Below are 26480 nucleotides of genomic sequence, written 5' to 3'. Positions count from 1 at the left end.
AGGCTGTAGGAGGGACCCCTATACCTGTCCAGCTCTGGACGCTTCCTCTGGCGGGATGCTGCCTGGGTCTCTGTGGATGACAGGTAGGCATTGGGTGGGGTGGGCGCTGTGGCCGCTACACCTGCGGACAGAATGACCCCAAAGAGGGTCTGCAAGGGCGCTGGCATGGTCGCCAAGAGCCAGGCAATGAAGTCACGGTGGCGTGGGGGCAGGGGCCGGGGCCGGACGTGGCCAGCAGACTCGGGGCTTGACACACACACACACTCACACACAGAGGCCGGAAAGTGTCCGGAGGAAGCCGGCGCGTCACTGGGGACGGAGCCGGGACCCTGCCGCGCCCGCCCAGCCGCCACCGTCCCGGGGACACCGTCCAACACCCAGTCGCGCTGCCGCCGCCGCCACCACGGCCGCCACCAATGAAACTCCTCCCGCTCCTAGGTGAGTGCCCAGCACCCCGTCCCTGAGCTGCTGGGGGGCCCGTGGCTTGTAGGTAACCGGAGTTTTCCAAGGTGGAGCGCACTTGCCAAGTGCACGGGCCAGGTCTCCAAGGAGCAGGGGCGCAGCTTCTCAGGATGTTTTTCTCTTTGGCCTTTCAACTCTGGAGTGAGATATTAGGGGCCCAGGGACTGTCATTGTTTTGTTTTGTTTTTTTCCCTGCTGACAAAATCCCCCAAATCTTCAAAGTCTTAGACTTTGACCTTTCTTCTGAGCCTTCCCCCGCCCAGAAATTTGGGGAAATCCAAACTGTTAACATTTGAGGGAGTTTCCTGGCGTTCCAAGGGGACTTTGAGCCCAGACGTTGGGTTCATTTAAAATGCCATTTTGATAATGCTGTACAGAAAGAAAATATATCAGATCCTTGAAGGCGAATTAATTGTGGTTTAGACAGTATATACAGCCCTATAGGAGACTGGGGTTTAGAAGCAAGTGTGTAAGTATCTCTCTTTTTTTTTTTTTAATATATTTTATTGATTTTTCACAGAGAGGAAGGGACAGGGATAGAGAGCTAGAAACATCGATCAGCTGCCTCCTGCACACTCCCCACTGGGGATGTGCCCGCAACCAAGGCACATGCCCTTGACCGGAATCGAACCCGGGACCCTTGAGTCCGCAGGCCGACACTCTATCCACTGAGCCAAACTGGTCAGGGTGTAAGTATCTCTTGTTACTAGTCAGGATAGTTTATCTGAGGTGACTGAAAATATTAAAAAAATGTGAATGGTTCATAACTGTCCCTTCTCAAGCAGGCTTGTCTTGAGAAGACCGTAGACAATAATAAAAAAGGAAGGTCCTGTGGTCTTCCTTATTTTCCCCTAAAATCCCACCATTTCCAACTTCATTTTCAATGACTCTGAAATAAGTCTTGTTGCTGAATTTTGTTGATCAGGTGTGTGTGGGGTTGCTTTTCCGGAAGACCAATCTTTAACCAGTATGTTGTTTTATTTTAATTTTCTCTACTGGGAAAAAAATGTAAAAGAATGTTTTTAATAGAAAGGCAGATCATTAGAACATAGAAAATTTAAATTTAAAAAGATTTAAAAAGATCATTAGAACATAGAAAAAAAAGCAATTGCATTTGTCCTTCTGGATGTTATGTGTTGCTCTTCATCTTTAAAGAACACAAATTTGAATTTAAATATACTCAATTTACTGTGATTTCAGCACAGAATCATTCCCAGAGGTGGGGAGGGGAATGCTTTGCAATCAGCAGTTACCTTTAAAAGGCTCTCACCTGGGTGAAGGTGATACTATGGCCCAATGACCTAGGAACACTGTATTCTTTATAAAGCTGGTTGTTGAATTTTAGCTTTGTTGAGATTTCCTCGGTAAACACTGAGATAGAAAAAAATGCCTTCATCTTTTTTACTTACTTGCTCTTCTGCTGTTTTTAGCTAAATATTCCCTTGGGAAATCCTTATCATCTAAAGAGAGAGAAAGAAGACTTATTTGTATTATTTTTATTCTAACTCAACAATGGGAGAAAACTTTTCTTTTTCTTTCTGAAAAGGTTTTTATTTTTCTGTTTTCTTTAGTGGGTTTTTCCACTGTGTTGAATTGTTCTTATACTCAAAATTGCACCAGGACTTGTCTTCCAAATGCAAAATGTGAAATACGGAATGGAGTTGAAGCCTGTTATTGCAACATCGGATTTTCAGGAAATGGCGTCACAATTTGTGAAGGTAAACAATCATTATTAACTCTTTTGGATTTTATTGTAAGGTTAAATTTTGATGTGACTGCTTTTTCCCTGTCCAGAAATTAAAGCGTAATTAACTAAACAATAAGTTTGAATTTCCCATCTCAAAATTTATACTTGATTATATATTTTTGATAATTCCATTATGTCTTTTTAAAATGAATATTAAAGACTCCCCTTGAACTTAAGCTGGAAAACTAAGTTGCAAAGAGCAGAGTCACAAAGAACAGAGTTCATGACTTCCAGGCTCTATTGCTAAATGTGGTGCTCAGATACTCCATTTAGTTCTCGATTACCTAAATTTGAGGATAATAATGAGAGAGTTCAGGTTTTCCGCAGCTACCCTGGGTGATGGAGAGAGAAAAAGAGGAAGTGAGGGAGGGAGAAGAATTTTGAAAATGCATTCATTGTGGAAAAGTAGACCTCATTTAAAAAATTTTAGACTAGAGCCCAGAGCAAGAATACTAGGAAGGGTCCTCCTAGAATGCAATTTAGCCATTTGACTTGATAAACATAATACCAGCTGATAATCAAATTTAAGTGATATCTTGTCTGTCATCTTCACCACCACCACCACCATCCCTCCTCTTTCTTCAAGAGTCACTTAACCTTTCTTAATTCACTTTATTCATTTTTAGTAGAATCTAGTTTTGACTGAGTCAATAGAACAACATTCTATGTAGAAGAGAGAAAGAGAAAAAAGTTTCAAACCATATAAATAAGTTTTAAAATATAAATGTCAAGTTCAAATTAGAACCATGTGGTTTTATACTATTTATATTTAAGATAATATGGACTTTTTCTAAGTAAGCCAGGATATTGCACACTGTTAATATGCATGTGTTTGCTTATAGCATAAACAAGTTTTATCTTGTAAATCAATTTGATAAGCTCCTTAAAAAGATTAAATATGCAGTATATCGTAAGACCAAACCTCATTATTATAATTAGTGTAAAGTTTAACAAATGTAGAACAAAGCTACAGTAGCTTAATGTTGCATTAGATCAGGCATTTCTCCTTGTAATATACTCATCTACAAGCATCACAAAATTCTTTCCATAAACAGTCTTGGATTTTTATTGTATATTTAATTGAATGGCATTATGGAAAGTTGATAGTTGAGTGATCTTCAAAATACTGCACCCAACATATTAGCGTGCTTTTCCGCTAATCATTACAAGTTGAACCAAGGCACTTCGTAAGCAGTGTTGTCTTTTTGTTAATTAGATATTTTTCAACTATTGTGATTACTATCATTAACATCAATAATTTTTCACCATTTGAAGCATCAGCAGTCAACCAGCTGTTATGTATTTGATGATTTCTTTAAAAACATCGTTTCCTTGCTGCCTAAGTTAATAGCCAGCTGATGGGCAGAAAATATTTGCCACTGGAAAAAAATACTTCAAGACCTTAGCCTGCAATTTCTTCTTGCACAAAACACAATTCATAATAGGAATAGTTTTTCTTTTCAAGTTCTTTTTAACTTAAATAACCCCCCTTTGTTTAAACTTAAATTCTCTTTTTTTAGCTTAAATCCCATTCTTATTTAAAGAAAGGTATATATTCACTTGTTTTAATATTACTAACTGAGGTTTATGACAGCCTCTTAAAACTATTCAAACTTTTTTTATCTTTTTCACTTTTTATTAATTCACTGTCAGATTTTTTTTTATTTTTAGTAAGTATATTTAATGTGCTTTTAGAATTTAATTAAACTGAAAATATTATCAACTATTGTTGGCTTCTTTCATCTCTATGTTTCCTGTGTTTCCTGTCTTTCTTTAAGACTGGTATTAGGTAAATAAGAAATCACAGAACAGGAGTTTTGTTTCAGAAGATGTCTGACAGGGGTTCTGAACCTTCCTAATGCCGTGACCCTTTAATACAGTTCCTCATGTTGTGGTGACCCTCAACCATAAAATTATTTTCGTTGCTACTTCATAACTGTAATTTTGCTACTGTTATGAATCGTAATGTAAATATCTGATATGCTATATGTGTTTTCCGATGGTCACGACCCACAGGTTGAGAACCATAAGGTGCTCCAAGTATTTTGTGCTGGATATGTATCACAGGGTATATTAATTGAGCGATCAATGGGAATTGTCAAGATATCAAGGGTATGAACTTCTGTTAACAAAGAAGAGTCATTGGTAGGTAATAAGTAGCTAAGTCTCATGACCAATTGTTGTGTATTAAGATGATCCTGTTGGTAGAGTAAAAATAAATTAGCAAGGGTCAGTCAATCCACAAAAGGCTATTTTATCCAACCTATCAAAACAATAGTACTTTATATTTGTACAGTGCATTATCTTTTATGTCACGTGTACCAATATACCTCTAATTTTTATATAAACTTTCGAAATAAAAAGTACAGATGCTATCTTTTACTCACAAATACCCTTATGACTGGGTATAACTGGTTCTGTTGAGCTCCATGTTACAGTCTTTTGCATATGAGAGAAGCAGGACTCTGAAATCTTAAGTGAGTTCTGTAGTGTTTGAGGCTAAAGTGATAAAGCTAAGACTCAAATACTGGGAACTCAACCTTTTCTAGATTACCAAAAATATCAAAATGTTACTAGTCACTGGGCATAATTGTGTAGTACAAGTTTTTAAACCAAATTGATAAAAGAGCATCATTTTAATAGGAATTTATTTATTATTTCAACAACTTATAGAGGTATAGGTGGGAATTTATTTACACACTTTTCTTTATGGTGCTGGGTGAAGATAAGACACAAGGTGAAGAAGTTTGTGTAAAAATTGTGGGGTATATTTAAAGACTTTTGAAATGGATCTCTCCTACCCATCCCAGGTAATCAGTTGGAAGGCTTGAAAGAATGTTTATGTATATCTAAAATATGAAATTGCTGGAATTGGAATAAACTGCTGGAGAAGTGAGAAGCTGGTACAAGGGGGTGCTGTACAGCACACGTTTGGGTGGGAGAGACAGTCTCCCTATTCTCATATAAACTTATTAAGTGGGGCTACATTCTTGGACATTTCATGGAATCTGAATGGGGTTGGGGGAAAATGTCCCAGGTTGGTTAGCACAGGAAGGATCAAGAAAGATGTCATTGCCACCTTTTATGTATGTATAGAAATCTTTTCATAGCTTGGGACATGCCTATTATAAACAACATCACAAGTATTTCACAGAAAATAATGAACTCTCGGTGCCTACACCCAGGGAGACATGCTCTACATTTAAAAACAGTTTTTCATTATTATCTGACTAGTAGCCCGGTGCACAAAATTTGTGCACATTAAAAGGGAATTAATTGCCCTAACCGGTTTGGCTCAGTGGATAGAGCATCGGCCTGCAGACTCAAGGGTCCCAGGTTCGATTCCGGTCAAGGGCATGTACCTTGGTTGCGGGCACATCCCCAGTGGGGAGTGTGCAGGAGGCAGCTGATCAACGTTTCTCTCTCATCAATGTTTCTAACTCTCCCTCTCCCTTCCTCTCTGTAAAAAATCAATAAAATATATATTTTTTAAAAAGGGAATTAATTAGAGGAGATATTTTAATATTGCTATTTGCCCTTTCTCTATAATAGAAGTGTGAGAGATGAAAGGAAATTAGTAAAATGTATATGAAAATAATATCAATAAAATTTATTAATAAATAAACAGTAACAAAACAGAGGCATGATATAAAAACAACAAAAACATGATATAAAAACAACAGTGATGCAAACAATGACTGATAGAATGATTAAACTTATTCTAATATCTCCCTGTATACCACATTAAGAGTGAAAACACTTTCAGAGTGTTTGACTAATTTCCCTTGTGATGAAGTATTTAGAACTTTAACTGTAACATCACATGCTCTTCAAACTCGAGAGAAAGCAACATATAACTGACCATGTGTGAAAACGGGTTCAGGTAGGAATATGCCTACTCTGTCTAGAGTTTGTCCTTTATTTTTTTTTTTTAAATTAAAACTTTATTGTTCAGATTATTACATCTGTTCCTCTTTTTTCCCCCCCATAACTCGCCTCCTCCCAGTTCCCACCCCACCCTCCGCCCTCACTCCCCACCCACTGTCCTCATTCATAGGTGCACGATTTTTGTCCAGTCTCTTCCCACATCTCCCACACCCCTTTCCCCCCCAAGAATAGTCAGTCCATTCCCTTTCTATGTCCCTGATTCTATTATAATCACCAGTTCATTCTGTTCATCAGATTATTTATTCACTTGATTCTTAGATTCACTTGTTGATAGATATGTACTTGCTGTTCATAATTTGTATCTTTACCTTTTTCTTCCTCTTCCTCTTCTTAAAGGATACCTTTCAGCATTTCATATAATCCTGGTTTGGTGGTGATGAACTCCTTTAGCTTTTCCTTATCTGTGAAGCTCTTTATCTGACCTTCAATTCTGAATGATAGCTTTGTTGAATAAAGTAATCTTGGTTGTAGGTTCTTGGTATTCATCACTTTGAATATTTCTTGCCACTCCCTTCTGGCCTGCAAAGTTTCTGTTGAGAAATCAGCTGACAGTCGTATGGGTATTCCCTTGTAGGTAACTGAGTTTCTTTCTCTTGCTGTTTTTAAGAGTCTCTCTTTATCTTTTGCTCTTGGCATTTTAATTATGATGTGTCTTGGTGTGGTCCTCTTTGGATTCCTTTTGTTTGGGGTTCTCCGCGCTTCTTGGGCCTGTAAGTCCATTTCTTTCACCAGGTGGGGGAAGTTTTCTGTCATTATTTCTTCAAATAGGTTTTCAATATCTTGCTCTCTCTCATCTTCTGGCACCCCTATAATTCTGATGTTGGTACGCTGTTGAAGCTGTCCCAGAGGCTCCTTACACTATCCTCGCATTTTTGGATTCTTTTTTCATTTTGCTTTTTCGGTTGGGTGTTTTCTGCTTCCTCGCATTTCAAATCATTGACTTGATTCTTGCGCTCCTCTGATCTGCTGTCGGGAGTCTGTATAATATTCGTTATTTCAGCCCATGTATGCTTAATTTCTAGTTGGTTCCCCAATATAAGATCGAGGGTCTCATTAGATTTCTTGTAGATCTCATTAAGTTTATCGGCGGCTTCTAAACAGTTCTTGAGAGACCTTAAAAGTGTGGTTCTGAACTCTATATCTTCCATTGACAATTTTGTCCTGTTTCTTTGTCTCCGCATTTTGTTATGCTTCCTTGGTGCACCCCCTAGTGGTCTTTGTGCGCAGTCTTATAGTTAAACCTTGATTGTTGTAGCTAATACCAGGGAGGGTTTGACCTCCAGGCCAAGTGGCTATGAGAATCAGCTGTGTCTGCAGTGAGAGAACTTCTGTCCTCTAGGGAGGTGCTAATCTGGCGTTTGCCTGAGGCTATCCGGCAAATGCCTCTGTGCAGGGCTTGGGCGGGGCGGGTTGCACAGGATCAACAGGGTGGGCTGGAGAGAGCAGTTATGGCGACTCTCAGTCCTGTCCCCAGGGGCTCTGCCTCTCTGAGTCCCAGCACTCGCTGCAAACCTCGAAGAGAAAGCTGCACTCGCTCTGACCGAAGCCAGACAGTCCTGCTTCTCCCGTTTGAGTCTGGGTCCCTAAAGACTCGCCTGTATCTGGAGCTCAGAGTCTGTGACTCCCTCCTGATTGAAAACGCCAACTGTGCCCTCCACCACCAGCCCGCTCCACGCACTCCGCACCTCAGAATTTGACTTCAGCACTGCGCCTCCTCTGAGTGTCCGTATGCGTTTCTCTTTCCTCCTAGTTGTAGGACTTCCACTCAGCCAGCGTTCCTGTGGTTCTGGGTGATGTCCATTCCGTTTTTTAGTTTCACTTTTGAAGTAGTTGTTCAAGGCAGCAAACTCCGGGGTTAACCTATGCAGCCATCTTGGTTCTCTCTCTAGAGTTTGTCCTTGTGATTTATTAATAGTCATCACAAATGCTGGCATCACGGGAAACGGTCATCGAAGCAATTTAAATGGGAGGCTAGTGTCAGATGGGGACAAATTAATTCTTGGAATCAGAACAACCTCTCCCTCTGCAGATCCTGTTAATACTTCAGCTTCGATAATGTTAGGTCATAATCTTTTGATAATAAATCTGATACCATTACAAAGACCCCATTTACTATTGATATTTCTCAATAGCATGATGATTGCACCCACTTTCAATTTTAATTTATAACACAGCATTTCTGAAGGAGTAATACTATTAAGAAATTTGGTGGGAAAATTTTCCTTTTCAGCATCATCTGTGGAGTCAATGGAATCATCACTCAAATATGTGTGAAAATCTCCATTGAGTATATCCAAAATTTATTCATTTAATTTTTGAACATGCTCATCTTTTTGACAAAGAATTGAACATTTGGATATATTTTTAATATTATCTATAGATGTAGTATTTCCAAAGGTAGCTTCAATAACAGATCCATTACAAATCATTTCACTTCCACACTCCACTCCGAGGGTGAGTTCCTGCCTGAAACCTCACCCTTCAGGAAACAGCTGGGGGAGGGCGCAGTCATTTCCAAGACGACCCCTGCAGGAATGACTTCCTTCCGGTTGGTCGCGGTTCTGGCCGTGATGTTACACCCAGGGTTTTTATATAAGTAGATGACCATATATATGTTTGAAAAATTCAACTGGAAGAATGTAATAAACTAAAAAATCTGTATGACACTGGTAAAAGTAGAGAAAATAATGGCACAATAGCTATCTAAAAGTCATGAAGAAGAAATAGACTATGGGTTCAGAATGTGGGAGAAATATTAATTAAAATACTACACTGACATGATTCTGCCTGGGCTAAAACAGCAGTGCTGTGGACATGTGATTGCTTCCATAACAGCTGGCTCTTTAGTAATAAAGAGGATGCTCAGCCAAATGGGTAAACCAAGAGTCATCAGAGTGAAGGCAAAACATACAAAACGTATGTGTCCGTATGTTAATACAGTTCCTCATGTTAATCCTTATAACAGGTCTCTGAAATAGGGCTGTTATTACCCTCAACTTATAAATTAAGTAATTTTCCCAGAGAAATCACTTTCAAACAGTGCCACATATGATCCTCAAAGTACAATCTGAGATACGTCTATAAATAAGGAAATTGAATCTCATTGAGATAAAAATGAACTATTTTGGTTCTGCTCCTCCCACTTTGACTCTCTTTTTTTCCTCACTACATGATATCAAAACAACTGATAAAAAACAAAAAAAAATATATTGTTCATATTTATGATACTATTGGAATAAGTGTACTAGGAAAGTTAAAACTATTTACATGTTTCAGTATCTTGATTGGTTACAATATTTTAACTCCTATTCCTCTACTGCCTTCATGCCCTGTGTACTGAACAAAGAAATGAGTGAAATCAGGGTGGGGCCATGAGGAGTCTATAAATTGAGTGAACTTTTCAAAGCAGAACCCATAGCCACTAAACTGGGTCAGTTCAGGGCATGCAGAGAAAGCTACAGTGAAAGTGATGGCTTTTCCTTGTGGTGATGGTATCCTATCTCCTTCCCAGAAAGGGTGTGGAAATCTAGGTGACTGGTTGAGACACTATTTTCCAAAGGCCACACAGATCGGTCTCCCTATTCCCCACTGACGTTTGCTCCAAGTTAAAGCCAAGAAAATACTCCCAAAGGCAATGTTGTCATCTGCCTGGAGGGAATTCTTGAGTGTAAAAATTAATGCCACTTTTCTGCATACTCCCTCCATGTATGCGATTGGAATCATGAAAATTGCTGCGTGCCACCCATGTGTACAGGAAACTGAAGACTCTTGCATTAAAGAGGTTGTAGTAGTCTGGCAGGCAAAACCTGGGCCAAATACCTGTAATAATCAACATTGTTATTTAATTATAAACATATGAGTCATTTAAGGATAACTAGTCATTGGAAGAAAGCCAACAATACAAAGCACACAGATGAATAAATAAAACAATGGCCTGGAAAATGTAACTCTAGGAGGAGAAAAGAAATTGAGGGGAAAAGTCCAATTTATAACCTCACAGAGACTCTGGAAAATTTTGCAACTAAACAAAAAATAGAATTGACTTCCATGTACAAAGAGCTATCACACCACATAAATACTTCCTTCTTTGACAAATCCTAAAAACTCCAGGTTGCTCAATTCCTGGTACCTCCTTTCTCTAACCTACCTCTGCCTTTGTAGCAAGAGGCATCAAGACAATAAGCTGATAAAATTGTCAGTGAACAAATCAATGCTTAAAAATGGCCAGAAGATTGAGGCTAAAGTCTCCATTCCTGGGTTTCTTCTCTTACAAGGGTAATCACGCATAAACAGGGAAATGACAAGGAACCATTTTTTATTTTTTTTTACACATCAATGGAAGGTACAACAGGGCACATTCACCTAATATCCTTTTTTCTTAAGTTGTTTAAAATATTACAAATAGTAGTACATATGTCTTCTTTTTTTTTTCCAATTGACCTTCCCCATCACCTAATATTCTTGAGTTCATTAAGGAGAATCAATACTCCTTTTTACGATAATCTATAATAATCTAATTTTACCCACTTGTGATTTTTTTTTAACCTGGATCAACCTCTTCCAAATTCCTCCCCACCTTTATCTCAAAGGTGAAGCAAGGTAGCCAATGTTTTCTGACCTTAATTACATCACTTGCATATCTTTTATCACATTGCAATGTCATTACTATGGGATGGAATCTATATATGGTAACCAGGAATAGCATATTGTTTCTGAAGAAACTCTGCCCCATTTGATTATACCAGAACTTTGTTATTGACTCACTTATAACTTCTCTTGTTATAATATTGTCTCCTCCCTATGCTAGCCGTTTCCCCCAGTTGATTTTGTGAAGTCACTAGCTAATACGTTTTTTTCTCAAACTATGAGAGAAAGTTTACTTAGGAAATCACATAGGTAGGAGAAGTGAGCCAGCCAAAGAAGAAATGAACTCAGAAAACAAGTTAGGCAAAAGAAGGGCCCTTGTAGCTTAGGAGAAAGAGAGAGGTAAGAAAAATACACCTGGGGAAGGGATGGTGAAAGGAGCTGGCATGCTCCATAGAGAGAGCCTCTCACTTGCTAATACTTTGATTGTTCCTGCCGCTGGGGGAAGGGAGGCCCCAATTGGCCCTGGTCACTAGCCAGGCCTAGGGACCCTACCCCTGCATGAATTTCATGCACCAGGCCTCTAGTGTTATCTATATTCTAGCTCTATTCAACTGGGATTCTCATGGTAAATCACAAAGAACATTCAAGCCTCAGTTTCTCTGTAAAATGAGCTGATGAGACTAGGATCATTATTAATGTCTCACTTAGCTTTAAAATCTTTGATTCTATTACTGTGAGATAATAGTCAATTTCCAGTTCATCTATTTTTCAGGATAACTGGATTTGGGGCTCAATTTGAAACATGGTCTAGAAAGATATACAGATTTCAATCTCTTGCCTCTAAACTCAGCTCACTTTCCACTGTACATTGTTCTTTTTAACTTTGGTCTCTGGAGCTGGCATTACCAATGCAGACAATGTTTTCATTTAGTCCTTCTGCTTCCCTCTTCCCTACTTAAGACCCATGACCCATCATGATAGTCTTTCCTGCTGAGCCAGGATCTGACCTCAACACTCTTCTCCAGACAAATATTACAAATCAGCAGAGGCTGACACATAAATGAAACTTATTTCCCATGTTTTCGCTAGTGGCTTTCTCCTTTGGAAAGAATTTCTGGACCAATCTTCAATGAACCCTCCTGAATTACAGTGCTGAAAAGTACAGTATTAAATATAATCTGATCAGCAAGAGAAGCACTATATCAGAGTCTCTTGAATCATTAAAAACAAACCAGAGAAACCCTAGCTGGTTTGGCTCATTGGATAGAGTATCAACCTGCAGACTGAAGGTCCCAGGTTTGATTCCAGTCAAGGTCACATGCCTGCCTGGGTTGTGGGCTCGATCCCCAGTAGGGGGCATACACGAGGCAGCCAAACAATGATTCTCTCTCATTGTTGATGTTTTTTTTTGTTTTTTTGTTTTTTTTATATATATTTTATTGATTTTTTACAGAGAGGAAGGGAGAGAGATAGAGAGTTAGAAACATCGATGAGAGAGAAACATCGATCAGCTGCCTCCTGCACATCTCCCACTGGGGATGTGCCCGCAACCCAGGTACATGCCCTTGACCGGAATCGAACCTGGGACCCTTCAGTCCGCAAGCCGACGCTCCATCCACTGAGCCAAACCGGTTTCGGCTGTTGATGTTTTTATCTCTCTCTCCCTCTCCTTTCCTCTCAGAAATCAATAAAATATATTAAAAAAACAAAACACATGTTAGAGTTCTCAGTTTAGGAGAGCTGGGCTCTGTGTTTAAAAAAAAAAACACAAAACAAAACAGAGGGCTATAACACCTTGATTTTCTTATACATGTTCTCCTATTGTAGAGCTTTAGTCACTGTAATATGTGTTTGAGAATAACTCCTTTAAATAAGATGCCATGCGTATCCATTTTGGAGGAGGATTGTGATTTGTGCGGCTTTATAATTACCATTTAACTATCATGTGGAACAAAATGCCGCAAGATGTAACTTCTCCTCATGCTGCGAAAGGACTTCAATGATTATTTGTTTGTGAGTGCATGAGGAGCCAGTAAAGGTGAGAGTGAAATTGATCAGAGGAGCAGTCCTCTTAGCTAGAAACAAATAGCCAAATTTCACCATTCTGAATTACATATAATTTCAGACAGCAAAATACTTTGTGCTATGCTCAATAAATGAGAAAAGATAATCAGTGTGTGTGTGTGTGTATGTGTGTGTGTGTGTGTGTGTGTGTGTGTGTGTGTGTGTGTTCAGGGGAGAAATTGGCACTTTCAATGTTGTAAATATAATCCAAGACTCATTGTCAAAGACCCAGTTCACATGCCACTTTCTTTGCAAGGACTTTCTTATTCTGTGAAGAAAAAAAAAAAACTTGTTTATTTTTTAATGTTCCTCATAATTCCCTTTAATTTTGCTTTTATATATAATATTGGAGTAAGTTTTGATAAGGTCTCCCTGTTTTTCAGCCATCCCTGGGGAATCCTATCAATGATCATTGTTTGAGTACAGTGACTAAGTTCTTATTCCATTATACCCTTAGAACCTACCAAAATTTCTTGGGTCCAATTTTTAAAATACTTTGGACTGTTGTTGAATGGTTGTTCTTATCTGTGGGTGCCCCATTCTTATTGTACCTTGCCTATGTTTAATTTATTAAGACATTGTGGATGATATTTCTGCTTGGGTGTATCAGTACTCAGATTTGGTTAAATTGTGTCCATTGTTAAAGGCTAATACAGCAAAATTACCTTAAGTATGATCCCATTCCAAATATTTTGCAGTAAAGAGTATCCATGATAGCCAGATGGGAAATTTGCATGACCAGTTAGCATCCTATTTCACATTGGTTTTCTCTAATCATTTTCCTACCTTATTTTGAGAGACCTATTATGCAAGACTGAATTTTCATTAACCTAATTATTGCTCTTTTGAACATTTTCATGAATTAGGAAGTGGTGTGTCCTAAGGCAGGACCAGTTGTAATGCTAGTACTGATGCTTGGTGATGATGGACTTCTGATTTGGAGCCACTCTGGCCCTGATCTTCAGACTCTCATGAGTCATGCTGACTATGCTATTTCCTTCTTCATCGTATGTATCAAATATGCCTTTTACACAAAATCCTAGAAAGTGTGAAATTATTGGCACTTAGAAAAAAAATGATATTTTTACTTCTAATTAATTAGTACTTTGACCGTTTTTTTCTAATTTCAAAAAAGTTTATGTATTATTGAGACTGTCTCACATTTATCACTCCTTCCAGTGCAACTGACCTTTCTAAGTACAATTGATATGAAGCTGCATTTAATGATCAGTACCTTTTTAAGATGAAGTTTTATCTTTTTGAATTAATGTGCACAAAGTGAAGGACTGTCATTGAAACAAACTTTGTATTTTTATGAAGCTCTAAATTTGATTAAAACAGAATAAATGATCACATGAATGAATTGGGAAGAAATAAAATAGTTTTACTCTCTGTAACTTTAAATTATTTCATTAGAATTATGATACTTCCAAATATAAAGATTATGAAGAAAATATTATCTCCATCCACAAAAAATGTTTCGTTTTCTATTTTTTAATAAAGAGTATTTAATGAAGGTCTGTGTATACAAGTGTGGATAAATTGAAGGGTGATGGTGAGGCATGGGGACTAACAGTAACCTGGAACCATTCCCATTCCCAGAGCTGCAGGGAGAGGGTGGAGGGAACCCAGAGAGAGCTGGAACCTTGGAGAATAGGTCCCTGTGAAGAGCCCAGCTTGGGGACCCTGCGCCTGCCAGAGGGGACACTAAAGTAGGGAGGTTGCAGGAAGGTTTCACCAACTTCCCTCTCTTCCCAACCCTCAGTCTCCAGCCAGGAACTCCACCAGGGAGTCTGGGGGATGCTTGTGGTCTGTGGGGATCAGCCTCCTGGGGCAGGGTATAGGCAGGGAAGGGTCTTTCTTGTGCTCTCTAACAGGTTTTTAATGTTCACTTCTAGGCCTTTTATCACAACAACTTCTCCATACAGGTTTTTTGTTTACTATGCTTTTGCTTATTTTTATTCTTCCCTGCTTGCTGAGAGTGCGTCTCTATTTTCTCCCCATGAAAAGTGGAGTCCTGCATGGCATGTGTCCTAAGTTCTGGCATTAGGAAAGTCTTTCTGTTGTCTTCATCTCTGAATGCCCCTGCAGATTGTTGACGTTTTTGGTTAAACTGATCTCTCAAAATTTTGTAGGAGTGGTTCTCAGAGTGCATTCCACTGAACACTCCTCTTATCACACATGGAAAAGGGTTTCACCATTAAATACATTTGGGAAAGTGTGCTTGCTAGTAACATTAACTTAATGTGCAGAGGAGGAAATCTACATCATTTCTGAAAATGTGTAATTGCAAGAGAGATTACATGGAATATTGGAAAGTGATTTTGGTGGAGGAAAAAAAGTTCTTTTATAAAACAAACCTGGAAAATGATGAATGAAGCAAAATCAAACAAACAACAACAACAAAAAAAAACAATAACAAAACACAAAAAACAAGAAACAAAATTTTATACTGAGGCCTTTTCAGGTATTTTTTTTAATTTTTAAAAATGTTTTTTAACTCTTCCCAAAAGATATTCACTTCCTTGCTCTGGGAAAAATTGAGGCATGCTGTAATTAGCTAAAATGTTACTTGTTTAGGAGAATGAGGGAAAGATGGTTAGAAAAACATATTATCTCAGATAATTTCTTCTTCCTGTCTTCTTGAGATATGATTTTATATCCTGTATTTTACCAACCATCACATCAAACTGTTCCCAAAGATCTAAATTTACAATATACTTGTATAATTTGTTAGTCATCTGTATGAGAAAAACACCACTCTATAATGTACATTATATAGCATGTGTATAAATGCATCATGCATTTGGAATGTTAAAAAGTTATAGAATAAAGCATATTGGTCTGGCATAAAAATTTTGATTTTATGAATATTAAAACATTAAGGCAATATTAATGAAATATTTCAACTCCTTTAAATATTTTGGTCCATTACCATTAAGAAAAAGGGCACCAACCCTTAAGTAACTATAGACATATGTGTAGTTCTGAGTAGGGGGAGAATTAGGATATTAGGATAAAACAAAATCTGTTTAAAGAAATTGGAAATCAAAGAACTTCAACACATGAATGTAATAGATGATGATATTTAATACTCAAGTCAAAGGGTTTTCATTAAAATTTGTGTTTGTCTTGCATGTCATTGGTCAGACAAGTTCAATTCCTGCAAAATTTCTTTACATGGGATTTACTGCAGAGTAATGCTATTTTCTATATTAACATGGTTTTCCCATAATTTTACAGTAGTTCAGATACTTATATTATCAAGAAATCCAGATTAGTGTATAGTTTCAAGGATTCCCTTTATAATTGTTTAAAAGTTCCCAAATGAATTGCTGGAATATACAATGTCAGAACTATTCAACCTTGGACTGGTTTTAAGGAGGAAATTAATAATTTTGACTTTTATTTGCTATGAAAAGAGCTAGTGATGTTCTCTAGGAAGTTTAGAATCTAACCAAACACTGTAGGCTACATCACATTCAAAGCCTTGTGCCATTTGTGAAAAATCAGGAGAACCCAACGACTGAGTTTCTGTACTATATATTTTAAGTACACAGATTTAATTTTAAGGTTATGGTTTGACAATAAAATTTGCTATATGAGTGTTTTTGACTGATAAGAAATTGATTTTGTGGCCTTGATACACATTAATTAAAATATCTGGCAATGTGTCATGGCTAGATTTAAGGAACCACATATTCTGGGAACCCTATCATTTCTTCACATTAAACTCACAGGTCAATCACTATGTTATCATTATAAGGAAGGAAACTACTTTTTGCTACTGTGGAGTCTGAATATTCTCCCCCGATTGCATAAAAGGGTGTTTTATATAAGTGACGTTATATTTATCTGATTCATTATATTGAAGGTGGATCCTTTTAACTTATTTAAGTGATTTACTTATGGATTAATACAGTACTTTATATTTTCTAATATTTAAAGGTTATATTTGTAAAGTAAGAATACAAGCACATGAGCTCATTTAGACATAAAATTTACTTGTTTAAATTATTCAATGCATTTTAGAATATAGTTTTTAAGAAGTTACAATAGAAGGAAGGTAGTAAGTTGTCAATGTTCTCCATATATTTTACATGTTAGCTTAATAGGTTGTGTTTATACAGGAAAACTAATGGATTACATAGGAGAGTTAAAACAAATGATGAAATTTGTAATATTTTCCCAAAGAAAGCCAAAATATATCATTTGTTTGAGATTTTTGTGGGCTTGACTCACCAGATCAATTACCTATTATGTAAAATAATTATCCTGCCAAGTGGACGTCTCCACTGTGCTTCTCTCTTGTGGATATACAGCATCAGAACCAAAAATTTGGGTCATGTGTATTTAGTGACTTCCTGCGGTTGGCCCTCTGCTGATCAAAGAACATCTGAGTATTAAAGAATTTAGTATGAAAAATATAACTCAGGTTGTGTTTAACATTTACAACTTAAATTGGGAAGGAATGTGCTGTTTTATTGTGCATTTTTTAATTATTAAAGTCAACATGCATAGACAAACAAATCAATTTTGATGAGATTTCAGCACAGAACGTTAGGTGGTTCTAACATTTGCTTGATAGTTGCTCGTTTGTGGCAAATGTTTTATATTTTGAAATAAGAGAATTGTATAATCCTTTGGGCCGGAAAGGTTGTTATGCCAGGTTTTCTGGTGCCATATGGAGGATAAGTTCTAAAGATAATTTCTGGACCTTTGTGAACACAGAGATCTATTGAGAATACTAAAGAAAGTACAACAAACCTCTGTTGTATATGCCAGGCAGGAAGGCGAGCAGATGCTTGATTATAGTGTTATGTTTGTTCAACTAATGTTATTTTCGTTGCAGCAGTTTCATAATGGAATACCATGTGGAAAAGAATGTGTTTTTATGTGTTTTTGACTCTGAATTTCAGTTTATTAGTGGAAAAATATGTCAGAAAAATTTTAGTAAAGGCCATTAATTGTTGTTTTATAGTCAATAATCTCATTATACTTATCCTTTGAAAAAATCAGGTGGTTGCTTTAAGAATAAATAAGAATCTGTATTTAAGCAAGGCTTTGGATTATAACCCATAGTCCAATTTCATTATTATGTTGAGAAAAGAAACATCAAGCCTTATGAATTATTGGTAATAATTTTAATAAAAGATTCCAGTGATTCATATATTGCTAATATCTTAATATTTTCAGTCAATTCATTTATTAATGAAAAAGTAATTGTCCTTATAACACTATTTAAAATTGAATAGAAATAAGATACACTTATAGATCAGGATTTAAAATGAAATTTTGAAGTATTATAAGTATTCATTAAATACATATAATAAATATAGGCGAAAACAAAATGACTACTGTTTATTTTAAAGTTGGTTTCAGAAGCTGAAGCATTATGATGAAGACCCACTATGATAATCAGCTTTTTTTTTTTAACTCAACTTTTTTTTTTTAACTCTCAGGAAAATCAATTTCCATTAATTTTCAGACAGAGTGGAAGGGAGGGACAAGGAGGCAGAGAGAGAGGGGGAGAGAGAGAAACAGAGAGAGAGAGAGAGAGAGAGAGAGAGAGAGAGAGAGAGAGAAGCATCTATGTAAGAGAGACACATTGGTTGCCACCCGCATGTGCCCCAATAGGGGCTGAGGATCAAATTGAGGATCAAAAACCTGTGACTGAGGTATGGACCCTTGGCTGGAAATTGAACCATTGACACTTCAATCTGAGGGCCGATGCTCTAACAACTGAGCACTCGACCAGGGCTGAACCTCAACTTTTTAGATTCAACCTATGACAATTTCAACCAAGATTTATCAAATATAGAATTACAGTTTATTGTGGGAGGTGAGGCCATAGGAAAAGCAGAGCCTCTAAAGAAACCATGGGATCAAATCCTGGTTCTGTCATTTACTAGCTGTCAGATTTGGACCACTTTCTATATATCTTGATATAAATCGTTTCATTGACATCAAAATGTTTTTGAGGATTAAAGAAGATAATACAAATAAAGCACTTCATTATGATACTGGTTATATCAAAAGGCCTCAATAAATGATTATTGTTAGTAATGTAAATCTGTCAATCACATTCTGCCAAATTGGTTTTGGTAAATTCATTCTCTTTCTACTTCTCAAACCATCCAGAAAACCAGATTATCTAGGCTTCTAGGTTCTGAGGTTAAAGTTACACATAGAATAACAAGATGCTCTTCTGCTTTTCCCAAACTCTACAAATAGCAATACTTATATGCATTTCATCATATACCTGGAATAAGGGCATATTCCCTATTTGTTAACAGTTCATTAATTTTTAACTTACATTTTAAGCTCACTGTGTCTGAAGGAAAAAGAAATCATTTACTTATTAGTAAGCTTTCTTTAAAGAGTGAGTTCTTAAAATATTATTTGTACCTATCATTTGGTCAACATAATTGAAGACTGAATTTAAACTAGAAACAGATTTTTTAAATGTCAATGATCAGAAAACAGGTTTTTAAAAAATATTAATATGGATATGTATCATTATTAACAAATATGTTAATATCCATCTTTTTTATTGCTTGAAAACAATAGGGTTTCTATGAAGCCTTGAACAAATCTCTGCATTATAAAATTCTAAATATTTTTATTTAATTTAACAAATCTGCTACTGAAATTTGCTATTTAAAAGTGAACAGATGACAGATATTTCTATATGTGAAGTTTATTTTCACTATTTTGCAATTTCAAAAAAGGACTTGCATAATACTTTGACATAGCTTATTTAAATAGAGAAATATATATTTGCATATGTGTGTTTGTGTGTATATATAATATCACTATAAATAATATCATTTTGTATATATAATATTTATTTTTCATTGCATAAGATTGTTCTGAGAAAAACATAAGGGTAAATAATTTTGCAAAGTGGAAGGATTGAATATTTGGCACAACTTTGTTTCAAAGATGAAAATTTAGTGTCTTACCTCTCAGTATAATCTCCAGGTATATTCCTAAACTCTGAGAGAAATCATGGGTCCATAGAAAAACCTCATGAAAAGCACAGGATTTTCAGTGCCTGGGAGAAATGATGTGTATGCATTGATGGGAACTTGTTGAGAGGAATGATTGGAATTACTCTATCATGATTCTGCTCTTCTGTGGCTGTTCAAGCATTCAACAGAGTAATACCTCAACCTGAATAATGATAGATTTGAGTGAAAACATGTCAAGACACCTTTATTTAGTTTAGCAATATTTCTGAGTTATGGTTTAACTTATGTCAACTCAAGATGGTCAAATATTTACTCATTAAATTTGAACCCTCTGTAATTTCTTGGAAACCTTTCCAATAAACGAAAAGTAGAAAGGCAAAATAAGAATCCAATGGATTAAAAATGAAAAGGAATCCTTTTTGAAACTAAATCTCAACTTACTATTTTTTTAAAAAAAGACAAAACCAACTTCTCAGCACTTGGCCAGTGGTGGAAACTCCCATCAGGCTCTCCTCAGTCTAAATTACTCCACTGTAATTTTTTTTAACCTATCATTTCAACATTACTATTATTAAGGAGCTGATGATCAATTGAACTGTTTTAGAAAGTCCTGAAATAAAGTGTTTATATCCTCAATATAATATTTGCATTTTGTTATTTGGCAAGGAAGTACTAGGTTATGACTAAATTCCTTCACTTTTAAGTTCTGTAGGGCCTTGATGTTATCCATAGAAAAACTGGATTCTATTTTCAGATATTTGCATGTTGAATATCACATTTTCTTCTAAAAATAAAATAAATTGCAGGCCAGTAAAGGTGAATGCAGGCTCATCAGGTGGAGACTGTTGCATTGGTCAGGAAGAGAGAATATTGGCTTACTCAAGATCAGTGACCAAAAAGATGGAAGAAAATAGATAAGAATCTATTCTAATAAAAGGGTAATATACTAATTAGGGCAGACATCTTCCAGACGACCTTCCAGATTTCCTTCCCGACAAAGCTGCAGTGGCTGCAAAGGACCGAGGTGTGGCTGCAAAGGACCCAGGTGTGGCTGCAAAGGACCAAGGTGTGGCTGCAAAGGGCCCAGGCTCATGCCAGCAGTGGCAGCAGCAGTGGGGTGATGGGGGCGGCTCCTTCCCCTATCCACCAGGTCACCTCTCGCAGAGGGAGGCCAGACAGCAGCTTAGGCCAGGGACCAAGGCAGAGGTGGTTAGGGGCAATGAAGCTGGCAGGGGAGCAAGTTAGGGGCAATCAGGCCAGCAGAGGAGCAAGTTAGGGTTGATGAGGCCAGAAAAGGGGCAAGTTAGGGTCTATCAGTCTGGCAGGGGCCAAGTTAGGGGCAATCAGGCCAGCAGGCAGAGGCAGTTAGGGGTGACCAGGCAGGCAGGCAGGCTAGCAGTTAGGAGCCAGTGGTCCCTGATTGCAAGAGGGATCCCAGATTGGAGAAGGTGCAGGCCAGGCTGAGGTGACACCCCCCCCCCCCGCCCCATGAATTTTGTGAATCGGGCCTCTAGTGATATATAAAATGTAGAGATCTATAGGTCTTGATGATAAATTGGATATTCCAAGTGAAAAGCAGAAAAATGAGAAGGATATCTCTTGGGTTTGTTATATGAACAATTGGGTAAATGATTATGCATTTGATGAGAAAACATGAAGAAAAATGGATTATTTCTGTTTGGATATGGTATGCCTGATATGCTAATATAAAAGGAGACAATAATAGATATTGGTCTGAAACTTAGACAAGACTTATGTAGACAGAAAAAAAAATTGGAGTGATTAGCAGAATGTTGTTGTTAATAGAAGCCATATAAGCAAATATGATTACCTATAGAATCTACATAAGAGATCATTGAATGAAAATAAAGAACTAAGTGCAAGCCCTAAGAGACTCAGAGACTCCAATATTTAATAAATATAGAAAACAAAATTGACATTGGGGATTTATAAATGTGGCCTTAATGGTAGGGAGACCTTGTATGTTATCATTAAAGATAAGGGAATGGGTATATGAAGAGAAATGGAGAATTCCTGATTCAAATGCTACTGAAAGGCCCAATAAAAATTGCAAAACACCGTATAACTTTTAAGATAAAGATCAATGGTGACATTAGTAAGAACCACTTTGGTGACGTTTTGGTGATTGAATCTAACCTAGAATGGGTTGAGCAGTGTCTGAGAAGTAAAGAAATTCTTCTAAGTAGTATGGTTATGAAACCAATATAGAAATCAACGAAATGTATAGGCTGTTGGAAGGAATTGAGTAGAGAAAGAGTAGAAGATGACCGAAAAGACTAGAAGAAAGTATACATTCAATGAAGACAAAAATGCATAGGCTCTCAAGCACCAGAAAAGGGCCACCAGGCTAAGTTAGGATTCAGGGCAGAAGATTCTGGCTTCCTTATAGGCACAGGTTGGCATTCACATGCTATTTAAAAAAAGGCGGGGGGAGGGGGCGATAAATGTGGCCTGCCAGGAAAATCACAGGAGTATTGCAATATTGAAAAGAAAGGATAGCAACAAAGAAATTATCCACATAAAATAACCAAGCAGTATTTGCCAGTGCCTAGAGCAGGATGCTAAATAACAGTTCCAAAGATGCCAAACTTCCTATCTTTCCCCATAGGTAACCACCATGATTTCTTTCTTGCTCAGCTCAGGCTGCTAAAACAAATACCATAGATTGGATGATTTAAACAAGCATGCCATACAGTTCTGGAGGCTGGGAAGTCCAAGATCAAGGTGTTAGCAGACTAGGTGTCTGGTGAGACACTCTTCCAGGTTTACAGATGCCCATTTTCTCTTTGTTCCCTCACATGACAAAGAGGGAACACTCTGGTCCTTTCATCTTCTTACATAAAAGAGGACTAATATCAGTAATGAGGTCTCTCCTCTCATGAACCTGATTGTCCCAAAGGTCTTACCTCCAAAGACTATTACATTTGGGAATTAGGGTTTTAAAATAGGAATTGGGGGAAGGGGGACACAAATATTTAATCCATTGCAGTATCCCTTACCAACATTGGCTAAACTGTGCTTTAGAATGTTTATAATTGGCATGGGAATTAGTACATTGTAATTGACTATGGTAAATTTTTTTTTGATTCTGCATTTATGCTGTAAATTAGGTTTTTCAGACTGCATATCTAATATATGTATATTTATTTACTTATTATACTTATATAAGTCTATAATATGAAACACCCCAGAATGGAAATGTAAAAAGAAATCTATGTAAATAAACAAAGAAATGTTAACATTTTTTCCTATATATGTAAGGCTAATTCTGCGTGCATTTTGAGGTACATTTTCTCCACTGTAATTTGGAAACAACTGTGATTGATGAGATCCTCTTTAACAGATATACCATGGTAGCCTGCCATGGTATATACTGTGTGGCTGTCTTAAATCATGCATGGATGTTGTAATTATTGTGCTTTCTGTTATGCCGGGGTCCAACCCCAGCAGGTCCAGGGGTTCCCAAAGGCGTAGACGGAGTCGGCGAAGAAGGAAGGACACGGAGACAGTGTTCAGTTGATCAGCAGCCTAGCCAGGATCTCCAGCCAGGATCTCCAGCCAAGTTCTGGTCTGGATCTCCAGAGAGGTTCTGCTTAGGATCTCCAGCCAGGTTCTGTAGCCATGTTCCCTCGCTAGGTTCTCCAGCCAGGTTCTGTCCAGGTTCTCCAGCCAGATTCAGTCACCAGGTTCTAGTCAGGTTCTCTTGCCAATTTCTGTAGTCAGGTTCAGTCCAGGATCTTTTGCCATGTTCTCTCCAGTGAAGGTCTTCTGTCTGTAGGTTCTGTGTAGGTTCTGTCTTCTTGATTCTGTCTTCTTAGTTCTGTCTTATTACATCTGTATTTATACCAGTTGATTCCAATCCTATCAATCTCTATTCCAAAGGTTAGGGCGTTTCTTATCTCCATTCCAGGGAGTAAAGATTATGTAGCGTAAACATGATTGTTCATAGTTAAAGTGATTAATTACCTGCCTGGCACTTAGTTAAGAGGTTTTATTCCCTCCCTAACTTCAGGGGAAAATCCCTACCTGGGGAAACAACCTTTCTCAGAGACCTTGGTTAAAACATATAGTGCCAAGAAGGTGAGCAAACATATTAAGAAGAAAATGCCATATATGCCAGGTCCCTTGAAACAGCAAGCATGGACCGGCTCCCGGCAAATTCCCCCTTTTTTATTTTTTAAAAGCAGGCATTAAAAAGAAAAACCTGAAATGCTCTCTTGTATCCATTTTAAGAGTAGGATTGGTGCTTTCCGCTATTACCTGAGTCCTGATCTATCACCCCAAGGAGAGCTTGCCAATCCTGCACTTTCCTGGGGCGGAAAGGCTGCAGTGGGGTTAAGGATAAGGCTCCTTGGGCCTACCTCCTCCCATGCCTTTACATTTACCTTTCCTTCCTCAGAAAAGCATGGACATACTTCTTGTATAAAATGTTCTGTCTGACTGGGAGTAACCTTAATTCCTCTGCTAGCAAGCATATGTGTTAAAAGATCAATACAGAGTCATTTCTTTAGACTCAGTATGGCACATCTTCTTAATCTAAAGATCAATACAGAGTCTTCTTTCTTTGGACTCAGTATGGCACATCTTCTCAATCAAAGTTCTGTACTATCCACCTTCTTACCCTACTTATCCTCTATAGGGGGGTCTGCAGTACCCTGGTGGAGTCCTATCCGTCCCGAGTGTGGGGTTCCCAATGGGGAGGGGGGCTTACCTAGGGGAATCCTGTTCCAGGGGTTCCCAAAGGTGTGGATGGAGTCGGCGAAGACTATCCACCCTCTTCCTATGGTGGAGTCCTATCCGTCCTGAGTGAGCTTACCTAGGGGTCCCTGTTCGGGCGCCAGATGCCGGGGTCCAACCCCAGCAGGTCCAGGGGTCCCCAAAGGTGTGGACAGAGTTGGCGAAGAAGGAATGACACGGAGACAGTGTTCAGTTGATCAGCAGCCTAGCCAGGATCTCCAGCCAGGATCTCCAGCCAAGTTCTGGTCTGGATCTCCAGAGAGGTTCTGCTTAGGATCTCCAGCCAGGTTCTGTGTCCATGTTCTCTTGCTAGGTTCTCCAGCCAGGTTCTGTAGCCATGTTCTAGTCAGGTTCTCTTGCCATGTTCTATCCAGGTTCTGTAGTCAGGTTCTGTCTCTAGGTTCCTCAGCCAGGTTCTCTCTAGGTTCTGTCTCTTAGTTCTGTTGCCAGTTTCTGTCCAGGATCTTTTGCCATGTTCTCTCCAACGAAGTTCTTCTGTCTCTAGGTTCTGTGTAGGTTCTGTTCTTGATTCTGTCTTCTTACATCTGTATTTATACCAGTTGATTCCAATCCTATCAATCTCTATTCCAAAGGTTAGGGCGTTTCTTATCTCCATTCCAGGGAGTAAAGATTATGTAGCTTAAGCATGATTGTTCATAGTTAAAGTGATTAATTACCTGCCTGGCACTTAGTTAAGAGGTTTTATTCCCTCCCTAACTTCAGGGGAAAATCCCTACCTGGGGAAACAACCTTTCTCAGAGACCTTGGTTAAAACATATAGTGCCAAGAAGGTGAGCAAACATATTAAGAACAAAATGCCATATATGCCAGGTCCCTTGAAACAGCAAGCATGGACCGGCTCCCGGCAAATTCCCCCTTTTTTATTTTTTAAAAGCAGGCATTAAAAAGAAAAACCTGAAATGCTCTCTTGTATCCATTTTAAGAGTAGGATTGGTGCTTTCCGCTATTACCTGAGTCCTGATCTATCACCCCAAGGAGAGCTTGCCAATCCTGCACTTTCCTGGGGCAGAAAGGCTGCAGTGGGGTTAAGGATAAGGCTCCTTGGGCCTACCTCCTCCCATGCCTTTACATTTACCTTTCCTTCCTCAGAAAAGCATGGACATACTTCTTGTATAAAATGTTCTGTCTGACTGGGAGTAACCTTAATTCCTCTGCTAGCAAGCATATGTGTTAAAAGATCAATACAGAGTCATTTCTTTAGACTCAGTATGGCACATCTTCTTAATCTAAAGATCAATACAGAGTCTTCTTTCTTTGGACTCAGTATGGCACATCTTCTCAATCAAAGTTCTGTACTATCCACCTTCTTACCCTACTTATCCTCTATAGGGGGGTCTGCAGTACCCTGGTGGAGTCCTATCCATCCCGAGTGTGGGGTTTCCCACGGGGAGGGGGGCTTACCTAGGGGAATCCTGTTCCAGGGGTTCCCAAAGGTGTGGATGGAGTCGGCGAAGACTATCCACCCTCTTCCTATGGTGGAGTCCTATCCGTCCTGAGTGAGCTTACCTAGGGGTCCCTGTTTGGGCGCCAGATGCCGGGGTCCAACCCCAGCAGGTCCAGGGGTCCCCAAAGGTGTGGACAGAGTTGGCGAAGAAGGAATGACACGGAGACAGTGTTCAGTTGATCAGCAGCCTAGCCAGGATCTCCAGCCAGGATCTCCAGCCAAGTTCTGGTCTGGATCTCCAGAGAGGTTCTGCTTAGGATCTCCAGCCAGGTTCTGTGTCCATGTTCTCTTGCTAGGTTCTCCAGCCAGGTTCTGTAGCCATGTTCTAGTCAGGTTCTCTTGCCATGTTCTATCCAGGTTCTGTAGTCAGGTTCTGTCTCTAGGTTCTTCAGCCAGGTTCTCTCTAGGTTCTTTCTCTTAGTTCTGTTGCCAGTTTCTGTCCAGGATCTTTTGCCATGTTCTCTCCAAGGAAGTT

The 26480-nt window shown here is 38.3% G+C and overlaps 1 protein-coding gene across 3 annotated transcripts in view; it reads left to right on the top strand.

Annotated features, from left to right (window-relative positions):
* Nucleotides 1-268: 268 nt before the first annotated feature.
* The window catches only part of ADGRL4 (adhesion G protein-coupled receptor L4), a 111785-nt gene continuing 85573 nt past the window's right edge, over nucleotides 269-26480 (top strand). Inside the window, exons 1-2 of one of the 3 annotated variants that reach the window (XM_036351737.1) lie at nucleotides 269-438; nucleotides 2034-2180. In XM_036351737.1, coding sequence (XP_036207630.1) covers nucleotides 417-438; nucleotides 2034-2180 — 169 coding nt within the window. In that variant the 5' untranslated portion in view covers nucleotides 269-416. Of the gene's footprint in view, nucleotides 439-784; nucleotides 932-2033; nucleotides 2181-26480 lie in introns of those variants that run through there. The other 2 variants (XM_036351734.1, XM_036351736.1) reach the window with 2 other exon arrangements.

This window comes from Myotis myotis, unplaced genomic scaffold (assembly GCF_014108235.1).
Source record: "Myotis myotis isolate mMyoMyo1 unplaced genomic scaffold, mMyoMyo1.p scaffold_m19_p_2, whole genome shotgun sequence".
Lineage (NCBI taxonomy): Eukaryota > Metazoa > Chordata > Mammalia > Chiroptera > Vespertilionidae > Myotis > Myotis myotis.
This window is presented reverse-complemented; position numbering and strand designations above follow the sequence as displayed.